The following is a 25,944-nucleotide window of genomic DNA, read 5'->3' as shown; positions in this document are numbered from 1 at the left end:
TACTCGGGAGCTTAATTAAGGTGAATTAAGTGTTTTAAAATCTTTGCAGAACAGAAACTGCAAAGTGTGTGCAGAATAATAACAACACATGCATGTTCATCAACGAGAACTAGAGTTTTGGATTCTAGGTATAAGAAATGCTTTCGGGATAAGGTATGGATAAATTTTTCTCAGCTTTTTGCCATGACATCAGCCTGCCTGGTCACGGTTAACATTATTTTAGCCTTCCCTGACCAGGACCCACTACTGTTAACTGAACACAAGGAGATCATAATAGCCTTGCCAGGGATACTCTGAACCACAGTAAGTAACTGAATAGTATATTACACTGTGAAAGAAGGACTATGAAAAGAGAGCGTTTCAGACATAATGCAGAGCATTTCACGTGGTAATCCTGAGTTATCCAAATAGCAAACATGCAATAATGCAAGAAAGGAAGAAACTTTTATCTTGCTAAGGTATTACACATATTTTTAAATCCTGCCTTCATCATAGTGTTTCACTGAATTACATTTTTATTAATATTTGGAAAAGTTTTCTGCATATAAGCAGTGATCATTTCCATGTCTTTCATATTTTAGAATATATTTCAAGATTTTTACAGTTCCACTCAGTTCAATATGAAACACAAATATGATAAAGAATTAAATTTTTTTTTTTTTTTCAAAACCTAAGATGTAGTGATTCACACCAAAACTTAGAAAGCACAACTGGGTCCAAGAAAACACATCAGTTTAAAACATACATATCTTCAGTCACTGTATTGTCTTTACTTGGTTCACTGGAAGAGCTCTCAATAGAGATGTGTAAGATACTTCAGGTAAAGAACCCACCTCTTCTTTGCCATGTTGGAGTTCCTTGTGCTTTTGGTAGAGACTGTGCTGGCTGTTAAGTTCTTATTCAACTTTCATTAAGGGCTTCTGTTCATGCTGCTTCCCATTTTAAACATAACAAAATGCTAAATATTTTTTAAACATTCCCATATAGCAGTGCTGTTCCTTCTCAAGAAACAGTAGCTTCTCAGATTGTTTAGCTGAAAAAGTAATGTTAAGGATAGTTGCAGCTGCCAAAGTCTGGAAACTCAGAGTTACATCTGACATTTCATTCTTCACCTTAACTATTGAGCCTTGGCCATTCATTGGTTTTTCACAGTGCTTTGGAGTTAGAAGGGAGTTTTACAGATGAAAGATGAAAATCAAAATAAACTCCTTTATCAAGTAAACCTTGCAAGGGCATTCTGAATTTTACAATACACAGGGAGTTGATTGTGATATAACATACAACACAAGAGGGTTGGAATAAACAATTTATTCTCTATCGTTAGGGATGACCATGCATAACTGACTTATGGCTCTGGTTTGCTCTGCCACTTGTTAAGTGTGCAGTCATCCCTAACTCATACCAAAAATAGTTTATCATACTCCTGTGTTGCATAGTTTTTGTCAGATGTTCTCTCATTAAAAACTTTTCCAGGGACATAGAATGTTTCAAGATGCTGGCAATGCTTATGAAAGCTTTCCCCAGGGTTTGGTCTCATGAGTGGAGTTGGTGCTGACACTGATCATGAGATGGTTCCTGATACCCTACGCAGATAGAGTCTGGGGCAGGTAACAGTGATCATTTAACAGTACGTAGCAGGTTTAGTGCAGAGGTCAAAGGCTGGCTTTTCATAAAGACTGAAGGACCACAGGGGATCCCACTAAGTTGGGAGTGAAGTAGGGGGTAGGACAGCATGGGAGAATATTGCAGTGTCATTGCCCCCACAGTGTAACTCCTGCCTCTGCAGTGAGGGTTTCATTTCCTCCGCTGTCAGTTCAGGACCTTCCCTGAGCCCTAAATCCATCTAAAAACAAACAAGGCCATCTGCCAGATAATTCCCTGGGTATTCTTGTGATAGATGTATCTGCAGTCTGTAGTTGTCTTTTGGATAGCCATTTGAAAGATTTTATTCCTAAGCATTGTGTGGATTGAGCCTTCAGCTGCATGCTCCCTTCCTGAAGGAGGTTCCTTTTGGATTGAGCGTGTCTACAGCACGACCTAGTTCATTTTGCCCAGTCTTCTGAAGAGATGATGCAATACTGGTACAAATGTAAATTGGATGGTACCCAACACTGTCTAGGTAGTCATTGGAGCTAAGCCACTGGTGTGCCTTGGTGGTAAAGCACCTGCTTCTGGAGTGCACTGCTGAGGTTGGAGCTCTTGGGCGGTGGTTTTACCCTGCAACGTGCAGTTGTGGTGGTGGGCGGCTTTGGTTCGTGTCATTCTGTACCCTTCTTGACTGGGAGCGTTTGCTGCAGACTAACACACAGAATGCTACAGCGATGTCGTCATGCTTGGAAAAATGCTGGTGTTTGGCAAGGGTGCTTTCCATCAAATGCATGGTCCCCCTGCACATTTGTTCATATCGATGCATTTTTAAATTTTTTTTTTTCCAGGCTACGTCACCTTGCTACTTCACGGGAACATTTTGAGCATGGACCTTTATTTCAGTGTTATCACACCCAAGCTTAGTATAACTGATGAAAGTTCAATTATATGCGAAGTGACTATTAAAGCATCAGGGCTCATCTGGGGGTCTGGGCCTCCCCTCCCCTTTTCACTTACAATGGTGCTAAATCCCTTAATGTTGCAAAGAAATTGTACATTCATCAGGTGGAGCGTTGGAGGCCAGGGTGCAGATAACCGCTTTTACTGCATATGAGACATTGCAGTCCTGTTCTTAAGAACTGCCAGGCAGATTGGGAATCACGGTCACGGTTAATAGCAGCGAATTGCCAGCTCTTGATGGGTGGGTAGTCACTCCTTTCAGTGGTTGCCCCCTGGGGGAGAAGGTAGAAAAACAGAGGGAGGGAATTAGAGTGACTTTGCACAGTTGAGCAGGTTCATGCCGCTGGATCAGTGGCAAGCATTGGCAGGGCTCCACTCTGGGGAGGCTCACAACAACATCACAGTCTCATTTTTACCAATTGGTGTTGCTATAGCCAGTGGTGCACAGGGGGAGAGCAGAGAGAAGGGGGGGCGGGGGGGGGAAGAGTGAAAGCAAGAGTCTGGATTAAACAAACAAAAGTGCTTGTAAGTAGCATTTAACCCATAACCATTAGCCCAGTGCTGCTAATTGTACTAAACTATATATCTGAAGTTCAGTGTGTGATTAAAGAGTTGGCTCACAAACTCTCTGCATAACCTTAATTTTTTCAAGGTTCTTTGAGTGTAGAATGGCTTATAATAATGATTTTGACTAATACGATTTTTGACATGCAACTTTAATGCTTAACCTTAGTACAACTCCAGAGCATTTCATGTGTATTCAGCTGTAAAGAGTGATGATTTAAAGGGATAATATAAGAAAAAGGTCGTTCTAGAATGAACCTCTAACAAATTGCATAAAGGAAGCTTATTATTCCATGAGTAGAGAGATATGCAGCTTTTCTGATCATTTTTCTGCTTGGTTCAAAAAATTGTTGAGACATGATTGGGGAAAGACACACAAAAAATGAAATAGAAAACTGCAAGCAGTGAACGTTCTTTTGATGGTTATGATTTTGTTGCCACTAAAAATGCTCCTCAGTAATGTGGTTGTTCATCTTTCCTCTTGTTTTGGGTGAAGAATTCGTTCCAATAAGAAAATGCTGTTATTGGTTGGAGGATTGCCTCCCGGACCTGACCGGCTACCCAGCAATTTGGTTCAGTATTATGATGATGAAAAGAAGACGTGGAAAATACTGACAAGTAAGTGGTTTATTTTTGTACAGTTGCCTTGATGAATTTAAAAACATGGTTAATCAAATTAGACACTTTATTGATTTGTTTCTCTTCAGAGATTTGTTTATGTATCACAGGGGGCTTCACAATGGAGCAATAAATTGAGATTGCAGAAGATGCTAATTTTATAATAGGATAGGCCTAAATTAACATTGGCTTAAAATCATTCCAGTAAGTTTTTTAAGTAAACTTGTAAGTCTTTTCATGCTGCAACATGAGTACATGCATATTTATGTACATATGAATAAAATCTGGTTTAGGGGGAAAAAACAAAAAGCAATGTTTGAGACAGTTTTCCCAGAGTCAGATCCCTGGTAAGCCATAATACTAGAGCACATCTTTGATTCTCTTGCATTTTCATTTCCTTCTTCCAGCTTTATTTGTTGTCCACAATCATTAAAGAAAGGTTTCCTCTGTACTGCTCTGCGTCCATTGCTGACAGAAGCATTGGTGGAATATATCAGCTACAATAAACAGTGCACGGAGGCTCCTATCACAAAATTCTTTCCCACCTTCTTTTAAAGGTTGATTGTGTTTTAGAGTAAGTATTTTGCCTCGAGCATCGAGATTTGGAACTTATTGTTATGTTGGTTGCGATTCCCAGTCTGACTTGGTCATGGAATCAAATCATAGCTTCTTGAGTGCAGCAGGCTGTGTGTGCATTAGTCCCCTTGTGGCTAAACTGGCTGCGTTGGTCAATAAAACTAAATTTTAACTGTCAAAATTGCCCAAAGCAGTATAGATAAAATAATAAATGAGCAATTTTGATCCATAAATCAAAGCCATACTTCTACAACTGGACAACTGGTAAAACCTGGATTTCCTAATAGACCTGCTTGTTTTCCCTAGTAAAATACATTTTACAGAATTCTGTTCTCCATCCCTTATCCAAAGCCCTTTAATGGGATACATCCACATTAATATTATATGCACAGGTTAGGATGAAAAAATAATTTAAAAGACTGCTATGATGCAGGACTTGATGCCTCTGCAAATTGCTTTCTCCTGTGGAAAATTCAGGATTCTTTCTCAAAGTGCTGCAACATAAAGACTGCTTAGGTGTAGATGCCCTGGACTAATAGTCCGAGGGTATTGTGTAAGAATGGCAATTACAAAAGGTCGTATGGACTGTCTACAGCATCTGTACTAGGGAACACAGTATGCTTCACATTTTCATGAGATATGATACTCACCTGTATGCTACTTCTAAGAAAATTCTGAAGATGATGAGTCAGTGAAAAATCAAGGATATTACGTATGGCAGAAGTGTTCAGGTTTTTTGAAGTCGTTTTGTCTAATCCAGTGGCTCACCAGGATAGGCAGGAGAAATGGATCTCTTGCTTCAAGATCTTAACTCTCCACTGAATTAAAGTAAAAGAACTTTATTCCAAATCTTACCTATCTGCAGATGTGTCTGATTTTGTAAGAATGAAGTTTATTCAGTTTTTGGTTACCTACATTGTGATGCCATCTCTAGGACTGTGGGAAACTGGACCCAGAAGCATGATACCTAAATGCTCTGGTGAAAAATCCATCGCTAGTATTTGAATAACACCACAGTTTGTGGTGGTGTTGGGGAGGTGGTGTGTGTGTGTGTTTCTGAATAATTTTATGTAATTTTATCAAAAGTGCATAGTCTTTTCTGTGTTACCTCTAACAAAATAGTAACAAAAATTCTCTTTCCAATCTGGTTACTGCACGTAACCCTCTGTGCTGTGATTAAAAGATAATGCATCTGTTACAGTGCAAGCTAGCTCATGTTCAAGCACTTGGTGCTCAGCAGTGGAAGTCCAGAAGGTCCCAGGATCTATCTGTGTTGGCTGTCAAATACACAGCGCTCTTATGACATGAGTAATCCTGTTCTTACAAAAACTGTTAGAAAAAGTTGCCTTCTTGGCCTGGACTACTGTTCGAAGATGTCTTTTCACACTGAAAAAAGACTAAATGTTATCAAGCATGGTTTCTTAGAAAAAATTATTACTACTCACCAAATGACTGCAATAATTATTTTTTGAAAAAAGTTGAAATAAGAGTTTCAAGCATCCCCTGCTTTATTTTCTATCTAACATAAGAGAGGATGGGAAGTGGAGACAAGCTGGAATAGAACTTTTGTCCTGTCCTCTCCATAAAACATTGAAAGACTACACAGCTAGGAGTGCAGGGACTCGAAGAGGTCTGACTGAGCAGTTTTAGGGAAGGCCACAGACTAATCACATTATAACATGGTGATAGTTCAGTGCAGTCATGGTGTTATATAAACATACTATGACATTTGCGTGTGTAGGAATTTAAGGACATTGTTCTATCTTTATTTTTCATGTACATTTTGCAATTTAGGAAGAAGTACATTTGTTTGCTTCCTTTACCCTTTTACCTTTCTCCCAGTTGTCCACAGTTTTGGAAAATAGTTGGTCTGTTTATTCTCATCGGAGATGTACAATCTGCAGCAAAGGAGAAAGAATTTTTTTTCTGTTTGTTTTTCACTTGTTTAGACAGTGCTGTCAGTCATGAGGTTGCAGTTCACCCCCAACTCATCAGCAAATTAGGAGTTTGTTCCCCAGTGAACAGGGACAGAGCAAAAGTTGTGTCCTGCACATAAGGTTCTGTGACAGAAAGAATCTTAGTCCTTGTAGTCTGGTATTTTAGGGCATTCTTACTATCACTTTAGGTGTATTTGATTTCTTCCTGTACTAGCAAACATTTACAATGTCTTTCCTTTAACCGCCTGCCCTCCAATAGACTCTTCCATGCACCACAAAAAGCCAGGCTTTGCACTTAGAGGCTTACTGATCCAATGTAAACGTGCACCCCTTCCCCTCCTCCAAACCCATCTTCGTTACTTATTTTCTGCTCTCTGTGCCAGTGGCATTTGGGGGTAGGGAAGGTGAGAAAGAAGCTTGCAAACACTTAGTCCTGGGTGCAGTGGCAGGGCTGTTGAGGAGGAGATGGACGAGAGGAGACCAAATCTCCTCTTGTCACCCTCTGCTGAGAGGAGCCCCAGAAGTTACTCAGCAGGGCCTGCAAACCCATTTGAGAGGGAGCTGTTTGCCTGTTGCCTTTTTCCTTCTCAGCGTGGAGAGTGGCTGTTGCAGCCACTCAGTTGCTTAGGACTCTGTCCTGCCTTGTGTGATGCATAAGGAACAGAAGATCAACCGTCAGAAACTACTGACTCCATGTAAGCTGTGGCACTTGCAGTTGGAGCTATGAAGACAGTTGCAGGTGGAACAGCACAAGCTATCGAGTATGACAGCTCAGCAGAGTAGCAATCTCATTTTGTTCCCGCGACAAGACTAGATCTATTGGCAGGGGATACTGCCCACCTCTCTCTGCCTGGCTAGCCAAAGCACCAAATGCATCAGTACTAATGGGAGTAATTCTAAAGGTATCAGGAAAACAACTTGCCTTGTTCATAGATCCAGAAGAGGAGGGGAAGCATGCACCCATTTCCAATCTTTTAATGTCATCATCTATAGGCAAGAATGCTATGGCTCAAGGGATCGGTAGATTTTTCACAGCCTAGTATTACTGTGTATTTTTCCTGTCTGCTATTTCTCAAGAGAGTTATTTTTTCTGTGTTGGCAACAAAGAATAGAGGCAGAATAAATAAAAAAAAGGAGAAAGTGAGTGGCATTTCACAAACATTTTCTGCCACCTAATTTTACTTGATGTGGGCACAACCCTAATCTGAGATTCGTAACGTGCACGTTGCTGTTTAATTTGAAACACTACTTATTGCACAGTCGTGCCTGAGAAAAGTAGAGGCTTTTATAGACTGTATGGCAAAGTACAGTGAACAGATCTTCACTGCGTGGTTTCTTCTAGGGCTTGCCTACACATGCACAAACACCAGTCCATTTTTTAACTGGGAGCTACCTATGTCACATGGCAGCAGCAGACTACCGCTGCCGGTGACACAAACTGAACAGCTGATGGGTTTTTGACGGTTCTTAGTGGTGGCAAAAGTTCTGCTCTGTTAGTGGGGTTTCATTGTGCCGTGATATTTGGCAGTCCTCATAACCACTTACTGGATACGGGGCAGTGGGGGGGGATCTCTGTGTAACCACCTCATGGCTCACTGCTCAGAGCCAGCCACTGCTGCTTCAGCTTTAATTACCAGCTAGGGTCCTGCCAGGAGTCCTTGTTTAATCCTAGAACTCCTTTGGTTGGTTGTTTTAACTGCAACGTTTAAGATTAATTAAACTTTAAGGAAGTGAAACAATGTTTTGTTTATTAGAATTATTCTATAATAATTGCAAGTTTCAAAATCCAGAGCCTGTAAAGATTTTTTTGTGTTCAGAATTGCATAGCTCTCCCAAAAACCCTACTGCTAAGGCAATGATGTATTACTTTCACTTTCATTATATGTTTTTAATCAGAGCGTGACTTCACACTAGACAAAGCGATGCTTTATGCATGGTCTCCCTTGTTTTTTGCTAAAATCTTTTGACATGATTAATTTTACTTTAATGCTTTTGTCTTGTTGTAATGGTAAGGATGATGGGTATAAACCAGGGCAAAAAATACATGCTTTTCTGTCATAATGCCTCTAAGCATTTAAAAAATATATTAAATGAAAGAAAAAATATCACAAGAGACTGATCCAGCTGGAATTAAATTTCTTGCTACGTGAACAGAGAATGCAAGAAATAAATAAAAATGATGCAGTCATTGGTTTTTTTTATTTTATTTTTTCCATAGCAATGTCTGATTAGAAGCGATGAGTAGGAGAGAAATTCTGTCTTACAGGTTTCTAGGTATACAGTGAATCCTCCTTTCAGTGCAAAATTCCTTTTTCTCTAGAGCACAAAAGGGTAAAATAGTGGAAACGTCACTGAACTCCTACATGGCACGTTCTATCCATGTGAAGCTGCAGCTGCAGCAGATCTTTCTTTCGTATCGGTACTTTGTTTTTTGGTAAGATGCTAATTGTAACATTCCTTAACCTCCGTAGCTAACCACATCATCTGCGTAAACCACAGAGAGGATTCAATGAGCATCAAAACAGTGGCAGATACATGTATGGGCAATAACACATTTATGCTTAGGTTTTGCACTAGGTTTGAATTTTAATCCAATGTAAAAGCCAATGTCATTGTCCAATGAAAAGTATAATACAGGTGATATATATTTGGATAGGAAAGACAGGGAAATGTCCAGAGGGTCACCAGACTGAAGAGTTTAGTCAGGATGGCCAGCACCCCATTTCTGGCTACTTCTTTTCCTAGTTATCCCATAGTCTTATTTTAGTTACCTTGACCTTTCTGCCCTTTGCTGGGTTTATTTATGTCTGTTGTGTTTTGTCCATGTGTAAGGACAAACAATGAATCAAGCACTTCGATTTCCTTCTCCATCTCTGTCCTTCATGCCAGCAGCAATCGCACAATATCAAGGAGTTGTCATTTATTTGTCTTCCTCTGACTCGCTGATCGTAACAAGCAGCCGGTAACCTTTTCATCTTGATGCTATGATAAAGGCAGCCCACCTTCCCCTTCCTTCCCCAGGTTGGCTGTGCTTTCATTTTCACATGAGGCCATCTCCACTGCAGGTAGTCTGGTCTGAATGCAACATCTTTTTATTTCTGTCATTCTGACTTTTTAAATTTCCCTTGAAGATGTTCTGTGACAGGACAGCCTCCTGCACAGCAGTCTTCTGTCTTCAGTAACAATGCTTTGAGAATCAGCCAGCACTTAGGCATACTGGTGGTTTTAGAAACTCATTCAGCATCATTATTTACCCATTTTACCCACAGGGGAGTCAAGTAAAAGGAAGGTAGAACAGGTTGCTTCATATCATAGTCACCATCAGAGAACCCAAACTACATTGTTTCTGCATGTCTTTCTCTTCTGTTTTCTTTGGCAATTCTGTGATGCTCCGTTGTGTCAGCCTTTCCTATACAGAATGATACTTTGTCCTTTCTGGGCAAATCAATAACAGAAGTCCTGTACCTCTGTTTTTCTGCTATGGCTTTGGAGTCACTAAGAGTTTCTCGGTCCTTCGTATGTTGGAGTGCTTTATCCAGTTTTTTCTTTTCCAAGCTGGTTACTTACAAGACAGGCAGTAGGATTTATATGCTCACAGCAGAGGTTTTTGGGAGAAATTTTCAGAGGTGTAAATGTCAGTTTAAGTACCATAGATGCCTAGTGCATATTGTGCCTTTGGAAATGTTATGTCTTTTAAGTAAATAAATTCATCCACTGTAGAACTTGTACTTTTGAGAAGAATGCTAGCGTGTTAGAAGCAAAGGTTTCCTCCTTCAATTTACCTCAATCAATTGGTAACTGAATAAAAGTGGTGTTTGCAAAAAGTGAGTTGAGTCAGATGGACGGGTTAAATCTCTTGACATATGCCAGTTATAATTTCTTCCCCCATATTTTTTTTTAATTTGTGAGAATAGTGCAGGATTATGTTAATCAAAAATGTGTCTTGATGAACACTTCTTGTCAGCCCTGATAAATTTCATCTCTCTTACTCCGTTTATCCAGCAGTCAGGGATGCTGCAGCTACTGCTTCATTGCTGTGGTGAGGATGGTTTCAGTACTGCATTGAAAAGCTTGAGCAAGCATTAGCATATTGCTACGGCAAAAGTCATGATATTATCCACTAGATAGATTTAATAAATGTGGTGGATGTATGTAGAAGTTGTAGAAGTACATGTACACATATATACGCGTCATAGATATCCTCCTCCTTAAATAAACACACTGATTGCATTAAAAGCTAATTTTAAACGTTAATTCCATCTGTATTTTCCACTCATATATTTAGCCGCTTTTAAAAGGTTCAAAACCAGGAAAATACAGTCACGAAAGAAGAGAGTTTCATACACAGAAAAGGTGACTGATCAGAATGACTGTCCAACTTTAAGCCTGGATTTAGCAGATTTATTCAGTGTGGTCAGACACATTGCCATGCTTTACACATACAGGGAGGTGAGAATATAGAAGTGAGAAACAGAAATATAGTGAAGAGTATTTTTTTACATGTGGCATGCTAGAGGTTAGCCACAACTCCCATTCTGAGGGTGATGCATGGGAATTCAGGTATGCTAGCGACATTAATGGTGCATGCCTGCATATCTAAGAGCAAGACAGAGATCTAAGAATAAGTGAAAATGTAGCATGTTCTCACAATGAATACTGTATTTTGCCTTAAATATTGTTTTCTTCTGCACTACCATTTGAGATAACTTTCAGGAAATGTTAGCTTGCTCTCTGTGCATTTTTCTTTTTGATTACAATGTTGTTAGCTTCTGCTCTTAAACAGGTGTTACTTGACTGTGTGTATCTTTTGTGATAACGTCTGTACTCTGTGCCTGGCTTGACCAAACAACCTGTTCACCTCAGAGAATGAAGGGCTAGTGTAAGTAAATTGTTCCTTTTTTTTTTTTTTATCATTTCAGTTGAGACTTTCTGCTTATTTAAAAAGCAGATAGTTCTGCATATTCCCCTCTTATTTTTAAGTGTGACATATTGTAGATTCTGGATAGCTTTCTCTTCCTGTGTTCCAGTCCCTTTATATCTTGCTATTCTCTGTCTTTGAAATGGCTGTCTTATCACTGCATTCAGCCTGTGCTAAAGCTCTCAATAGACTTTCAGCTTCTCTTGGCTACTTTCTGCCTTTGTTATGGACTTGTGAACACCCACCTCTCTGGAAAGCAGACTGTGCTCATTTTCTTCTGCATATACAAAGATGCCTGAATCTACTCAACTGCATCCTCAGAAACTCCACCGGCAAACAGTTACTTTCAGGTAGAGTCCAGAAGTGTTACCCAAACAGTGTCCTGTTCCCTGCCTCTGCTCAGTTAGGACCATTTGTGGTTGAAAACCTGAGTGGGACAAGAGAACAAGGCACAGCCCTATTCCAAGACTTCCTTAGGCAGGGGACCGAGACAGTGCAGAGCTGAGCTGTGGGTGGCCCTAATATGAAGGAGGCAGGTGCAAGACAGGTGAGTTGTTGGATGATCTGTGCCATTTCCACAGCAGATCCTGATGTCAGGCCTCTGTGGAGACATCTTACAAAGAAAGCTGTTGGTTCCTGGAGATGCCACTCCCTGCTATATCTTTGCAAGTACATCAAAACCTTTGACTCAAAACCTTCCTTCTGGATCACAGGACTTATCTTTTTGTGCCTCATCTTTCAACTTGAGTTGCACTTCTTTGCAGATGGCTTAAGGATGACCGATGCATTTTGCAGCAACTTCTGCAGCTTTGTTCCAAGGCAAAATGAAAACAAATTCCTTCAAATGTTTTTGCAAAACCAGTGTTGTATCAGAACATCCCTTCTCATCTCAACAGCTCATGTGGGGTGGGGAAGAGGCAGGCAGTTGAGGTTCATGGCCCTACTTTGCTTAAGTCAGAGTACAGTTTTTTAACTTATGAATCCCTCAAGTATGTCCCAATGGGTATTTCACAGTCCCACCAAAGGAAGTTTTGTCTAGCTTTGCAAGGCTAACTGCAAACCAGAAACTACATAGCTACAAATAGCAAGTTGCTATGACTTCACTGGTAAACCCAGGTAAGCAACAGAGCATAGGTATTTGGGCTTAATGCAGCCCTAGAGGATCTGTAACATTTAGTCTCATCCACAGTCTATGAGCAATGTATGTGCGCCATGAATACGCATATCCTGGTACAGGAGGAACTGGGTGCTGCATTGCCCTGTCTTCTGTCTAAAGCAAGTGTCCCACCTGGCTAGATGCAGATATCAGTAAAGTCACATAATTTCTAGTGAAAGTAAATACTGTCACAAATGTTCTCACCAGATCTTTTTGTGTAGGTCCCTTAATAATAAGAGACCTACTGTCTCTGGTTTAGAGACCACACTCTCTAAAAAATCAGCCAACTGGAATAACTTCCACACAAAACTATGTGGCGTTGTGTGAATTTAGTGCTCGCTGCAAACATAGCTTTCTCTTCCTTAGGTGACTTCAGGTAAAATTTATGTGTTTATTCTTATCTAGTTGCTCTGGGATTTATGTAGCATTAATGGGAGCTAGGCATGTATGGAGACGAAAATGAACTCTGGTGTGTTTCTAGTTGCTTACTTTAGAAAGCATTCCCTTTTTTCAGTATCTAATGTGACATTTTATTTATATACAAATGGGTTGAAAACAGGATGGCAAAGCACCGTTAGCTGGGCATAATGTAATCATAAAAAATTCTCATAGAAATCCTGAGACTTTTTTGAGAAATTGATACATGGTTTATAAATCTTTTCCTCTCAAATATTCCTAAAATAAAAGGCAGTTTCCTTCCAAGAAGTGTTTTGTACACCATTATTTGCAATACAGGTTTCAGAAGCCTGCCTTAGCTTTCTCAGTTTTGTAAGTGCTATTAATGGTAAGAGGTGCACATTTTGCATCCTCAACTTTATTTTTTGTTGTACGTCCTTACTGCGTTGTGGTGACTCATTGTTTGTAGGAAGTCGTTCTCTTTTCAATTTTCCTCTATTTTCTCACAGCTTGATTAAGTTCCTGTCTTCCGTTCTTTCCACATCCCTTCCCCCTTCCGTACTCGCCTCCCTACTTCTGTACCTTCCCTCTGTTTAAGACAGAAATAAAATTTATTACAGACTTGAGAGGGTTTTTTTCTAAGCTTTCTGTCTCATACCAGGTGTTGTATGAGCTACTGCTTTCATTTAACTGAATGCTGGAGTAAGTATCTGCAGGAACAGACTAATATGTCTTAACGGGGATGGTTTTTGGTATGTTGTTTTGTGATATTTATATATTGTGATTCTACTCCCAAACGGGGATTGTGCTACTATAGGGTATGCAACTGCAGAATGGCTGTTCACACCGAGAAAAAAAGTGTTAACAAATTGAATAGTAATGAATTAACCTGCAGAAAAAGCATTTTGCCCTAGTACACAGAAACCCTGCATAACTAGAGCATATAATTTTAAATGAAGCAGGCTCTAGGAATGCCTCAATGGGTGTGATGTCGACGGTAGCTCATAATTCATGGATATGAATTATAGCTGAATATCAGGAAAAAACTTCCTGACATTGAGATCTATTAGGTTGTGGAATAATCTCCCATGGGAAATGGTGGAAATCCCATTGCTTAAGATCAGACTGAGCACTAGGAAAGGTACAAATCCTGGCCTGGCCTCAATCTTTTAGGGCAAATGAATTAATTGCTTTAACATATGCCTTCCTTTCAATCTAGACGAGTGATGTCCTCTAGTATTTACTGGGCAGGAGCAACAAAGGCAGCTGTAGTATTGATCTACCTCACCCTTGCCCTATGACTGTACCCCCTATGTTTGTGAATAGATCACCCCCAGGGGTAAAAAAAATACATGACTTTGAGCCCCCGAGAGCTACCCTGGGGAATCACTCTGCTGGCTTCACGGGGGCCTTGGCTTGGGACCTGGGGCTCCCTGCTCAGCTTGCAGCTCCGCTGTCGGGGGGCTCACACCCACCCTCTGGAGGTGGTGCAGGATGCCTCCGGTCCTCGGCCTGGGTCTCCTCCAATGCTGCCCTAAGACTCCTGCTGCTCTTGTGAGTTCCATTAAGTTAATGTGCATGAAGGGGTGGGAGCTGCTTTCACAGGCTCTTTATAACAGAACACCAAGGCAGGGTGTCAAATACAGAATCACAGGTTGGAAGGGACCTCAGGAATCATCTAATCCAACCTTTCTAGGAAGAGCACAGTCTAGACAGGATGGCCCAGCACCCTGTCCAGCTGAATCTTAAAAGTATCCAACGTGGCCGAGTCAGCCACTTCCCTGGGGAGATTATTCCATGGTTGACTGTCCTCAGTGTGAAAAATTTTCCTCTCATGTCCAATCAGAATCTCCCCAAGAGCAACTTGTGTCTGTTCCCCCTATCCTCTCCATGTGACTCCTTGTAAAAAGGGAGTCTCCATCTTCTTTGTAGCTGCCCCTTAAGTACTGGTACATGGTGATGAGATCCCCTCTGAGCCTCCTTTTCTCAAGGCTGAACAAACCCAGTTCTCCCAGCCTATCTTCATATGGCAGGCTTCCCAGTCCTTTGATCATCTTGGTGGCCCTCCTCTGGACCCCTTCCAGCCTGTCCACATCCTTTTTGTATAGAGGGGACCAGAACTGTACACAGTACTCCAGGTGTGGCCTGACAAGCGCTGAGTAGAGCGGGATGATGACTTCTTTCTCTCTGCTGGCGATGCCCTTTTTGATGCAACCCAGCATCCTCTTGGCCACAGCAGCACACCGTTTGCTCATGTTGAGCTTTCTGTCTACTAGGACCCCCAGGTCCCTTTCCACGGAGCTGCGTTCCAGCCAGGTGGATCCCAGTCTGTGCTGCACTACCGGATTACGTTTTCCCAGGTGCAAGACCTTACACTTGTCCTTGTTGAACTTCGTAAGGTTCTTGTTGGCCCATTCTTCCAGCCTATCCAGATCTTCCTGCAGAGCAGCTCTCCCTTCTGGAGTGTCTACTTCCCCACTCAATTTGGTGTCATCAGCAAATTTCATCAGGCTACACTTGATGCTGTTATCCAGATCACTTATGAAGATGTTGAATAACATTGTGCCCAGTATCGATCCCTGGGGGACCCCACTTGTGACAGGTCGCCACTTTGAAAAAGAGCGAATTCCCCACCCCCTGCACAGACCACTTGTCTAGGCCATAACACGTTAATTTCTCCAGGAGGAGGCCGTAGGGAACCATATCAAAAGCCTTGCGGAAGTCCAGGTAGACAATGTCCACCACCCACCCCATGTCAACCAGGCAAGTCACTTTGTCATAGAAGGCCACCAGGTTTGTCAAGCACCATCTGCCCTTAGTGAAGCCATGTTGGCTTTTCCCAATCACATGCTTCATTTGACTTGTGATGGCCCCAGGAGGATTCATTCCATAACTTTCCCAGGGATTGAAGTAAGGCTGATGGGCCTATAATTACCCGGATCCTCCCTCGAGCCTTTCTTGTAGATAGGGGTAACATTTGCCTTTCTTCAGTCCTCTGGGACATCCCCTGTTCTCCATGACTTCTCGAAGATTACGGAGAGTGGCCTTGCAGTGATGTCAGCCAGATCTCTGAACACCCTTGGGTGGATGGCATCAGGGCCCTTCGATTTGTAGGGGTCAAGCTCCTGTAATAATTCACATACTAACTCTTCCTTCACTGATGGTGGGTCTATATTTTGATCAACTGGGAATTTTGTTCCCAAAGCCTGGGACCCGACAGTGTTGGTAAAGACAGAGGTGAAGAAATTGAGAAGAAGAGGAGAAGAATTGAGAACCTCTGCCTTTTTTGCGTCGTTGGTGACTGACTCTCCTTTTCTATTTGACATTGGGCCTATGTTTTCCTTGTGTTTCTGCTTGCAGTTGACACACCTGAAGAACCCTTGTTATTTTTGACATCTACAACCAGTTTCAATTCAAGCTGGGCTTTTGCTTTTCTAACCGCATCTCTGCACACTCTGGCAATGCCCTTGTAGCTCTCAATGGATAATCCTCCACTTCTCCATCTCTGGCATGCTTCTCTTTTGGTTTGGAGTAGACCCCAGAGCTCATGGTTGATTCAAGGGGGTCTCCTCCTCCGCTTACTTCCCTTTCCTTTATAGGGGATAAACTGGTTTTGTGCTTTCAAGAGAGTTCTTGAAGAACTCCCAGCACTCACTAACTCCTTTATCTTCCATGGAAGCATCCCATGGAATCCCTCCCAAATGAGCTCTGCGTGAGCTGAAGTTTGTTCTTCTAAAATCTATAACCCTTGTCTTAGTACTGACCTTGATCCTGAGCTCCACAATACTGTGGTTATTGTAGCCAAGGCTATCACTAACCAAGATATTACAAAGCAGTGCCTCATTCCTGGTTGGCACATCTAAAATTTGTATGAGGAAGCAGTCCTCTACGCATTCCAGGAACTTGGTGGATGACGTGCGAGCTGCCGTATTGTTCTTCTAGCAAATTCTGGGTAGTTGAAGTCACCCATAAGGACCAGGTTCTGTTGGCCAGAAGCTTGCTTTAGTGCCCCAAGTATCGCTTCATCGGCTTTGTTGTCGTGGTTAGGTGGTCAGTAGCGGACACCCACTGTGAGGTCCTGCTTGGATATGATCTCTCTGACTTTGACCCAGAGGCTTTTGATGGAGCAGTCACAATCACCATAGTTGACTGCGATACATTTGAGGTTTTCCTTAATGTAGAGTGCGACTCCTCCCCCTCTGCAGTAAGTCATGTCACAAGAGTGTTTGAGGTTGCAAGGCCTAAGCAGGTGGTGTCAGTGGACTGGGGCGAGTGGCAAAAGCCTGACATTGGGTGGTCTTGTCTGTAGTGCCTGCGAGGAGTAGTGTGTGAAATAAGCTGGACTCTATTTTTGGCATGGAGGAGGGTGGCTGTTTTCCAGCTGAGGTGCCCTGAGCTAACCTGCACCTGTGTGAACTGTGTGTGAGGGCTGAGGCATGGGGCGAGCCCAACACCCCAGCCATTTGGCACGAGAAACCCCCAGTCAGGCTTCTCGGGAGCTGGTGAGAGGGACAGCAAATGGAAATTGGGATCTTTTCCACAGTGTGAACGTCTGTTATCCTTGAACCTGGGTAAGCCCACCCAGACACTTCCTGAGCTCAGCAAACACCCAGAGCTTCCAGTGGCTGAGGTGAGCCTGTGGTTTTGAGTAACAAATTATCTGTGACTGAATAATTTTAAAATTTCCCATTTTTTTTACAAGTAGATAATGTATTTAATGCATACAATTTAGCTTTACTTTAGGAGGAAAGAAGTCCTCAACTCTGAGATGGCTACACGTGCAACTATTAAATCATGTTTGTTTCCTTGTGAGTAAAAGCTAAATAGATGTGAGTGGTGTGTTTTGCCATGATAATGAGCACCTTAATGTATACACATAGGCCAAGGCTTTGAGTTCTGATTATTTAAAAAAAGGAAAAGAAAAAAACGAGAGGGAGAACAAAAAAGTTTGACTCCAAAACTTGAAACTAGGACATGGTAAATGCTCCTCCCTAGGTTAGGCAGGAAAGGAAGTGAGAGAGATACACTTGCATTACTCTCAGGTGGGGGGGGGCTTGGCAAATTATGTAATTAGAAATCATTAAAATAGATTTAAATAAAATCACCATCAATAATGATGTAAGAGCCGCAATTCTTCTCTTCCCATCTGTCCCCCCAAGTTTTACACGCAGGAGAACAGAGTGTATGGCTCTGATCTGTGCTCACCAGCAGCTGCTTCCTTGCTGGTCAAGAATTACAGCTTCTGTATGTGCACAGCCTTAACAAACATATATACCATATGTAAAAAGATACTTTTCTGATTGAAATGACATGAAAGGAATGTCAAAGAGCTGCCAGATCAAAAAGAAAGAATCATTAAAGACTAACAAAAAAGAAGTCCAATTAAAGGTCATGGATAAATCTTCTGCCCTCATGCATGTGAAAGGCATTGTGCAGGCATAACTAAGGCAGCATTCATTTGACTCCCAAATTAACTCATTTGCTGGATGCAAAACCGAAAGAAAATCCTTATGACCAGCTTATAAGTGTATATAATGAAAAATTACAGCAGCAGAAAAATGTATTTGTATCATATCTCTAATTCAGCAAAGTATTAATCACACTGATGTTCAGCAGTGTGTTTAAATACACGCTTAAGTACTTTACTAAGTACTGCCTGTAAACAACTCTATATGATGGTGCTTTAACATAGGACAGAGTTTATCTATATACTCTCTCCAGAGAACTACAATTATTTTAAGCACTATGGCAGCCAGTAGCACAGAGCTGGATGAATTGTGGTGTCCAAATCCCAGCCTTCTGGCTAGTCCCTGTGTAGTCCTTGACTCCTAGCTGCATTACCACTAATGTCTGCACAAGCTCGTTTAAACTTTGTTTTATTCAGCAGAATCACAACTGCTGGAATCATCTGGGCATTTACTGGCTCCCATTAACTTCAGCTGCAGGAAAGAAAGATACGTCCAGGGCAGAAGTGCCCTGTATAAGGGTTTGTACAGCACTCAAGCCTACAACTTAAGTCTTGTTAATATGTGGGGTGTTTCAGGGACTTTCTGCACTGTGGCACTTTTCACCCAGCAAGGTTGGAGTCACTGTCCTGTCAGCTCTTGGGCTGCCTCTAGTGCAGCTTCAAGAAATTATAATTTCAGTGCTCTGAAGTTTGATTTTTCTTAACTGCAAAGATTTACAACAGCAATAAAGCCCTGACATAGCATCCGTTTTCTCCTGAAGCCATGATTTGTCTGCACTCCACCTGCTTGATTTTAACAGCTTAGCCTCCTCTCAGAGAGGCAGGGCTGCTGTGGGAAGGGGTTTCCCCTCAGGTAAAACAATGCTGGCGCCCACCTGAAGCAGTTGCTGCTACTTGAGGACTTTCATCTGAAACTTTCAATACTGGAAAATAATTCATTGTCCTCAGAGAAAATAACTGATTCCTTCGAGCAGAGTCCTCTGGCTTTACATGCCACAAAACAGTAGTGTTCAACGGGAATCAAGATACATCTTTAAATAATAGAAGAATTTGTTTGAATAATGCTAAACTCACTGTTTCAGGAGACGATGTTTTTATGCAGAAAACTTCTATTGATCTATCACCTTAAATCAATTTCCACAAAAAAAAATTCTTCCAGGGCTTGTCATTTAACTGTAGGATACCATGGTTATTTGCCTCTGCTTCTGAAGTCACTAATTACCTTTTTGCAGTATGCAAAAAGTGTTCTGGAGAGCTCTGCATTTCCCCTGATGCTCAGAGGCTTTGTGGGGTGCTGCAGGGTTACACAGCAGGGGGGTGGTGGAGCTGCCCGCGGGTGCACAGCCAGGGATGGAAAGTCTTTGCAGAAGCAAGGCTGTAGAGGTAGCATGTGAGTACTGGAAGACTAACGATTGCACACTAATTCTGGGTGTAAGGAATCCCATGGACAGTGCAGGCGGGGTGAAGGAAGGGCTGGTTTTGGTTGGATGAGTTTGTTGGGGGTTGCGTAGTTGGACACCAGAGCTGCCTGCTGGGTCTGCAACTGGAATTCATCCTGGGTGGGCTCCAGAGGCTGGTGCAAAAATGTCATGCAAGTGTCACAGGAAAAAACCACAAGCAGAGGAGTCTGGGCTATTAGAGGTAAAAAAAAAAGAGAGCTCTGTGGACCAAATTCATACCACCCCATGAAATCTATGGATGAAATCTATTATGAATTTAATGTCTGTTCTACTTAAAAATCACAGAATCACAGAATCACAGGTTGGAAGGGACCTCAGGGATCATCTAGTCCAACCTTTCTAGGAAGAGCACAGTCTAGACAGGATGGCCCAGCACCCTGTCCAGCTGAATCTTAAAAGTATCCAACGTGGCCGAGTCAGCCACTTCCCTGGGGAGATTATTCCAATGGTTGACTGTCCACAGTGTGAAAACTTTTCCTCTCATGTCCAATCAGAATCTCCCCAAGAGCAACTTGTGTCTGTTCCCCCTATCCTCTCCATGTGACTCCTTGTAAAAAGGGAGTCTCCATCTTCTTTGTAGCTGCCCCTTAAGTACTGGTACATGGTGATGAGATCCCCTCTAAAGGCTGAACAAACCCAGTTCTCCCAGCCTATCCTCATATGGCAGGCTTCCCAGTCCTTTGATCATCATGATTCGTGTTTGTCCACAGGAGCAACCCACAGGTTTTAAAATCTGGAAAAAAATATTTGATTTACCTATTTGTTGATCATTTCTATATTCCTTTGTAATGTGTTGTTTCCTGCCACCAGCGTATACAGCACTTGCTGAACTCAGGCCCCGGACCAGCTGGGACCTTTAAAACAAAAGAGAACCTGAGAGTACAACAGCTGGGGCTAAATCAGTAGCATGAAGTTAGTTCAGGTATTGCTGTACCATACGGAATCAACTTCAGTACTCAAAGTTCTACCCCAGGACTATCCCCTCAGAGCGCAACAATAATACTGCCCTTTGTCACGTGTCTAAATAAAGCCTAACTGAGCACCTAATTCTGATTATTTCAGTGAAGTTGCTGCAGAGTTACATTAGCAGCGTTGCCAACAATTATCTCTGATCTTGCACATTTAGTGTATTAAGACAGAGCTTTGTGATTCAACTGATCATTTTTTAAATGGGAGGTTTTGATCTTATGGTTGAAAATTAAAAGTAAATTGAAAGTAAATTGAAGAAAGTAAATTGAAGGGGCATCATCAAGCATATGTAGTGTCTTGGATTTAGTGGTCTGGATTGTAATTTTTGAAAATGTTTTGGGTTATCAGCACTTGTACTGTAGAATAGGGAGCAAAAAACTAAGCCCGCAAGATTTATAATGTGATTTGAAGACAAGATTTTTGCAAAAATGCTTAGTATTAATGTTTATCAAAACTACACTTATGCACCCTGGTACTGCAATAGGAATTAATGCATTTGTGAACGTCCAGTGACATTGATTTCAGCAAGTGTCCTAAACAGGTTTTTGTAATCACTCAGAGGTTCTACATATTGCAGAATGCCAAAAAATACTTCTTTATGTCAGGAAAGAAAAAAGTCAGAGAACTGACCATTTGAAAGTTTACATATAGCTGATCATACGGAGCTGTCTTTGCAGACTCAATGTCTAAAATTTGGCTATAAGGACTCTACAGAATTTTAGCGAAGGTATTTCTCTAATAAAAACACCACGCTGCTTCTTGGGATATGTATAGTCAGTGCAAAATGTCAGTGTTTTTGTACTGTGTAAATAAGGTACGCTGCCATAAGGAGTAGGCTGATTTCACCATCTCATTTTGCAGGTAGTTGCTATTATTGTTTGTTTGTCCTCTGTGGAATTTCTCTGAGTAAAAATCTTTCGCAATTTTGTTGTGGTCAAAGGATTGCAAGAGATCCAGCTCATGTACTGTTTTTCTCCAAGGTAGCACCCACTAGTTGAGCCCCAATGCCTGCTAGTGCTCATGTTCCTAGGTGGCTACAAATGTAAGGTAAAATGTGCTCTTTTAAACAATCTAATCAGTGCTTGAAGGTAGTTTAAGCTAGTGGCTTTTTCTAATTGTAAGAGGGTAGAAACAATTACTGCAGCCCAGCTGATAAGTGGTGACTTTCACAAACACAGTGCTAAACCAAAGCAATTGTGTTGATCATCTGTTCATGCTCTGTAGTATGAATCAAAACTGTTTGTATCAGTAGTAACCTAATTTGTGTAAAAACACATTTATTTTAGCCAGATGTGGATCAGTAGTGTTCATATGAATATATACGAGCAAAGGCACTGCATTTGGGTTTATATTCTGTCTTTATTCATTTTTAGGAAGTCTGCAAACTCCTCAGACAGGATCAGTCTGTATTAATGCCCGGTAATGATGCACTGCGCGTTTTGTCAGCGTTTTTGCAATGAATTAAGAAAAGAACTCCTCAAGTGCACACTTTTTTAATTTCCTTTGTGTTTCTTTTTCTGCAACATTTTTTTCATCTGTTTCTTATTGTGAAAATCCAAATTACTCAGGAATGTCATGCAGGTTATGTGACAGGACATACTGTTGGGCAGCACAAATCTGTCTGCCCGTGTTCGCCTCCCAGTTCACAGCGAAGGTGTAATCGTGCCTAATAAGTGCTGCATTGCCACTTGGGTCACCCCCTGTGTGTGGCTCTTTCAAGATGGCTTTTGAGACACCAGCAGGGATACAGGCCTGTGCAGTGCTGGCTGTGACAGGCTGCAAAATGCAAGTTATCCCGTTGCTGGGGTAAAGAAGAGAACTGGGGGTGTGCTTACCCCTGTCAGTACTGCTGCCCTGTGTTAGGGGCATCCCTAGCAGCTGCCCTCAGGTAGTCTTCCTCTGCTGGGTGGGAGGAGGACTTTCTTGACCCATGCCAGATAAGCAAAAGAAAAGAGTGAATTCAAAATGATCCTGGCTTTTTGCTGTTCTTCTCTTGGCCATGGAGAAGAAGAAGAGGAGTCTGCAGAAGCTTGCAAGGCTGGGCTGGGTCACGAGAAGGTGCTGTATAGGGAATCTAGGATATCTGTAATTTTGTGGAAGGATGGAAGAAGCTGGACGTTGGGAAGGAGCGCTTGGTTGTATTTTATGTACAGGTCTAATAATAAGTAGTGTTACTGGGATGGATGATGCCTTGAGAGGGACAGTTCTTCTTGTAAGCAGTTGGGAAAGAGTGTGAGAAGGTGAGAAGCCATGCGTACGCAGGTAAATACCAGTCCCTTCCCACATTCCTGATGGAATAGGCATGCTTCAGCTTCTGCGTGCCTTCCCAAAATAATCGTTCTTCAGGGAGACAAGAAGAGCGCTGTGATTTGGCCACCTTTATGCAGTCTAATTTGGGATTAATCTTGGGTAAAGCACTGTATTTCCATTGGAAAGGAGTGACTATTTTGGAAAGGATTCTTTTTTTCCTGTAATTCTGTAGGTTATTTTTTTTTTTGTATCAGAGTTTCCTCACGTTCTCTTTCCCCTTCCTTACCCCTGTAATGAGGAAGCATGCTCTTTGTCAAAAGCGAGCATGTTGTTTTACCCAGCTTCCAGATCATTATTAAGAGAGAGAGGGAGAGAGATTTGGCGGCGTATTGGTGGGGAAGGGAACTGTGCCTGCTATATTTCACTGGGACTGGCGTGTGGAGTAGAAAAGCAGATGTGTGTGGACTGCCAGAGAAATCGCTGACTGATCCTCGCGCAGTCTGGGTTCGGGGAGCTGAGACAAGACGAGGCAAAGCAGGTATGACTGATACCCGTGCCAGAGCCTGAGCACCCGCCATGCCCATTGCAGGCAGCGGGAGCCGAGGTGGCTCAGCATCCGCCAGGATTGATGCGCCGAGCGTTAGCTGGGGTTTGCGTACTCCGTTTGATTTCTTCCCTTTCACGCCGAACATGAGGAACAAGCAGAAGTTAACTGCTTGGGAGGAAGCTGGCTATGTCTTTTTTTGTGCTGTGTTTCACCTCTTTGTTTTTTGGTTGGCTGCAAAACCTGAAGCCAAAAGATGATTGAAATGCTTCTCCCGGGGGAGGGGGGAGCCGAGCACACCGCACCCCATCTAGTGGCTTAGCCTCAAACTGCCAGCCAGAAGGAAATGCGGCAGCAGGAGGAGGAGGAGGAAGGGCTCCTGTAACTCCAGCCATGGGCTCGATAGACTTCGGACTCCACAGCACCTATGTGGGTGATCCAGAGATGCTGAAAAAGCTGCAGGATAAGGCAGGCTTTAGCTGTCAAACCTAGGGTGGATCACACACAAGGGGCTTGGACCAAGCTTGAAAAGAGTGTTAAATGGTGAGGCCAAGCCCTCAGGAGTTAGGAAATGTGAGAATCGAGCTGCTTCTGCAACCTTAATTTGGCCTCTGTTTGCATAAGCATTAAGATACGATCTCTAATGATATCACATACTACTCTTTGTCACATGTCAATGCACAGAAGGGACTGTACTGAATTTCTCCTCACAGTATTTTGTTTTCTCTGTTGTTCAGCAAGTAGATCCTGTCTGTCACATGCTACTAAAATCCTCTGAAGACAGAATTTTTTCACAAGTTTCCTTTATAGTGTTCACAACAACAGGGGCCACCTGCTTCATTGGCATGTTATGGTATTTTTGCACCGTCCTCTTTGTGAGGAACAGTCTGTCATGGTTCTCATTTTGCAGATAAGGAACAGAGGTGCAATGAGGTTAAAGTCAAAGGTATCCTTTATTTTGGAGTGCCCATTTCAAGACCCCTCAGACCATGCTTTCCAGACTGCCTTTCCCACCTACTTCAGTTACAGCAGTGAGCACAGAGCACTCCTATCAGACACAGGGATCAGAGCAGGCTCTCTGAAAATGAAGCACACATAATTAATGTTCTCAGAACAGAGGAAACGGGTAGCTGTGGAAAAAAATGGCTAAAGGAACTTGTCTAGCACCACAGTAAAATCTTGTAGCAAAGGCAGGGACAGAATCCTGTCCTCCAGCTTAGGGCACAGCTGCCGTAACTGTAAGAAATCCCATCTGCTCCTGCAGCCCTCAGCCTTTCCCTACACACCTTCCAGAACTGAAGCATCCTCTGCAGTCAGAGGTCTTGTTCACTGTTACCTGGCTCATTCGCAGGGCAGCTTCATCCCCTGCACGGCCATATGGTAGGTGAAGCTGTTGCTGTTGTTTCAAGTTCCTTTCCACCCAAACCTCATCCCATGGTCCTGTCTCCTCCTTCATGTCAGCGCTGGAACTTGTTTGACTCCTGGGTGAGCCTGCTGAGGGCATTAAACAAAAATGAAAATACACTCTCTTGTTTTCTGGGTTATTTTTCCACCAGATTATTACTTTGAAAGGGCTCACTGAGGGATGCCGAGGAGAGACTGTGCTGGCACGAAGAGGGGCCTGGATTGCCCTGGCTGTGAGAGGAGCAGGGCCACAGCAGCACTGGGTTAGACCCATTCAAATGGTGTAGTATCGTGTGCTGAGGTAGTTTCACAACCACAATAAGCTGATGCAAGCTGCGCTTCTGCTGTTACATGAGTCCTTCCCTTCTTCTCATGGCCTCGCGCTCCTGCTAACTCCAATTTGTGAGGCCAGGCAGGGAAGCTTAGTGGGGAACAGGTCTAGGTTAAATTCAATGCACCCTAAAAAAAAAAGGCATGGTTTCTTGCTTGTTTATTGCTTGGCTGCATGCATGTGTCAGCCATCACAAGGAGTGATGGGACCTGGGATAAGAAAGGGCAGAAATGTTTCTTGCAGTGGTAGCTTCTGCAGGTCTCTGGTGTTCATGGGACTGAACCCTCACCAAGACAGGCAGTTGGGAAGTGTCATGGTTAGCTGCTTAAGGACCATGCCAGCATAAATAAACAAACATGTGCTGGAGGAGATGTGCACTGCAGCCTCTCACAATGGCACTCCGTAACTTCTGAGTGCCCTGCATCTCCTCAGCTTTTACACAGACTTGGAGGTGAAACTGCCTTTTCAAGGTATGCTGAGAAACAGTGCATCATGTAGGTTGGCTTTATAGATCTGCCATACACACCTGCGCCTTCTGAATTCAGGCGGTTGCTGGTGACAGAGGAGGCTATGCGCCCCATTAACCTGGGGGAGTAAACAGCACAAGTGTCCACCCAGATATGCTGACAATGGAGGAGTTTGAAGAGTGCAGGTCCTGGGACTCTGGCTCAGTACATGGTGCTGTGTTCACAGACTTTGCCTTCTCTTCCTCCAGTGCTGGTCCCTTCTGCCGTGTCCCCTCTGACCTGACCCAACCCATCACTGTCTGGTCATTTCAGTTTCATTCCCTTCTTGAATTCAGTCTCC

At 42.6% G+C, this 25,944-nt stretch overlaps 1 protein-coding gene across 1 annotated transcript in view; it reads left to right on the top strand.

Annotated features, from left to right (window-relative positions):
- KLHL14 (kelch like family member 14) overlaps window positions 1-25,944 on the top strand; it is a 66,442-nt gene that overhangs the window by 13,435 nt on the left and 27,063 nt on the right. Inside the window, exon 2 of the mRNA XM_075084953.1 lies at window positions 3,608-3,729. Within this exon, the coding sequence (XP_074941054.1) occupies window positions 3,608-3,729 (122 nt within the window). The remainder of the gene's footprint in view (window positions 1-3,607; window positions 3,730-25,944) is intronic.

This window comes from Phalacrocorax aristotelis, chromosome 2, assembly GCF_949628215.1.
Source record: "Phalacrocorax aristotelis chromosome 2, bGulAri2.1, whole genome shotgun sequence".
NCBI classification, from domain to species: Eukaryota; Metazoa; Chordata; class Aves; order Suliformes; family Phalacrocoracidae; genus Phalacrocorax; species Phalacrocorax aristotelis.
The sequence above is the reverse complement of the archived record's forward strand: the minus strand, read 5'-3'. Positions and strand labels throughout refer to the sequence as shown.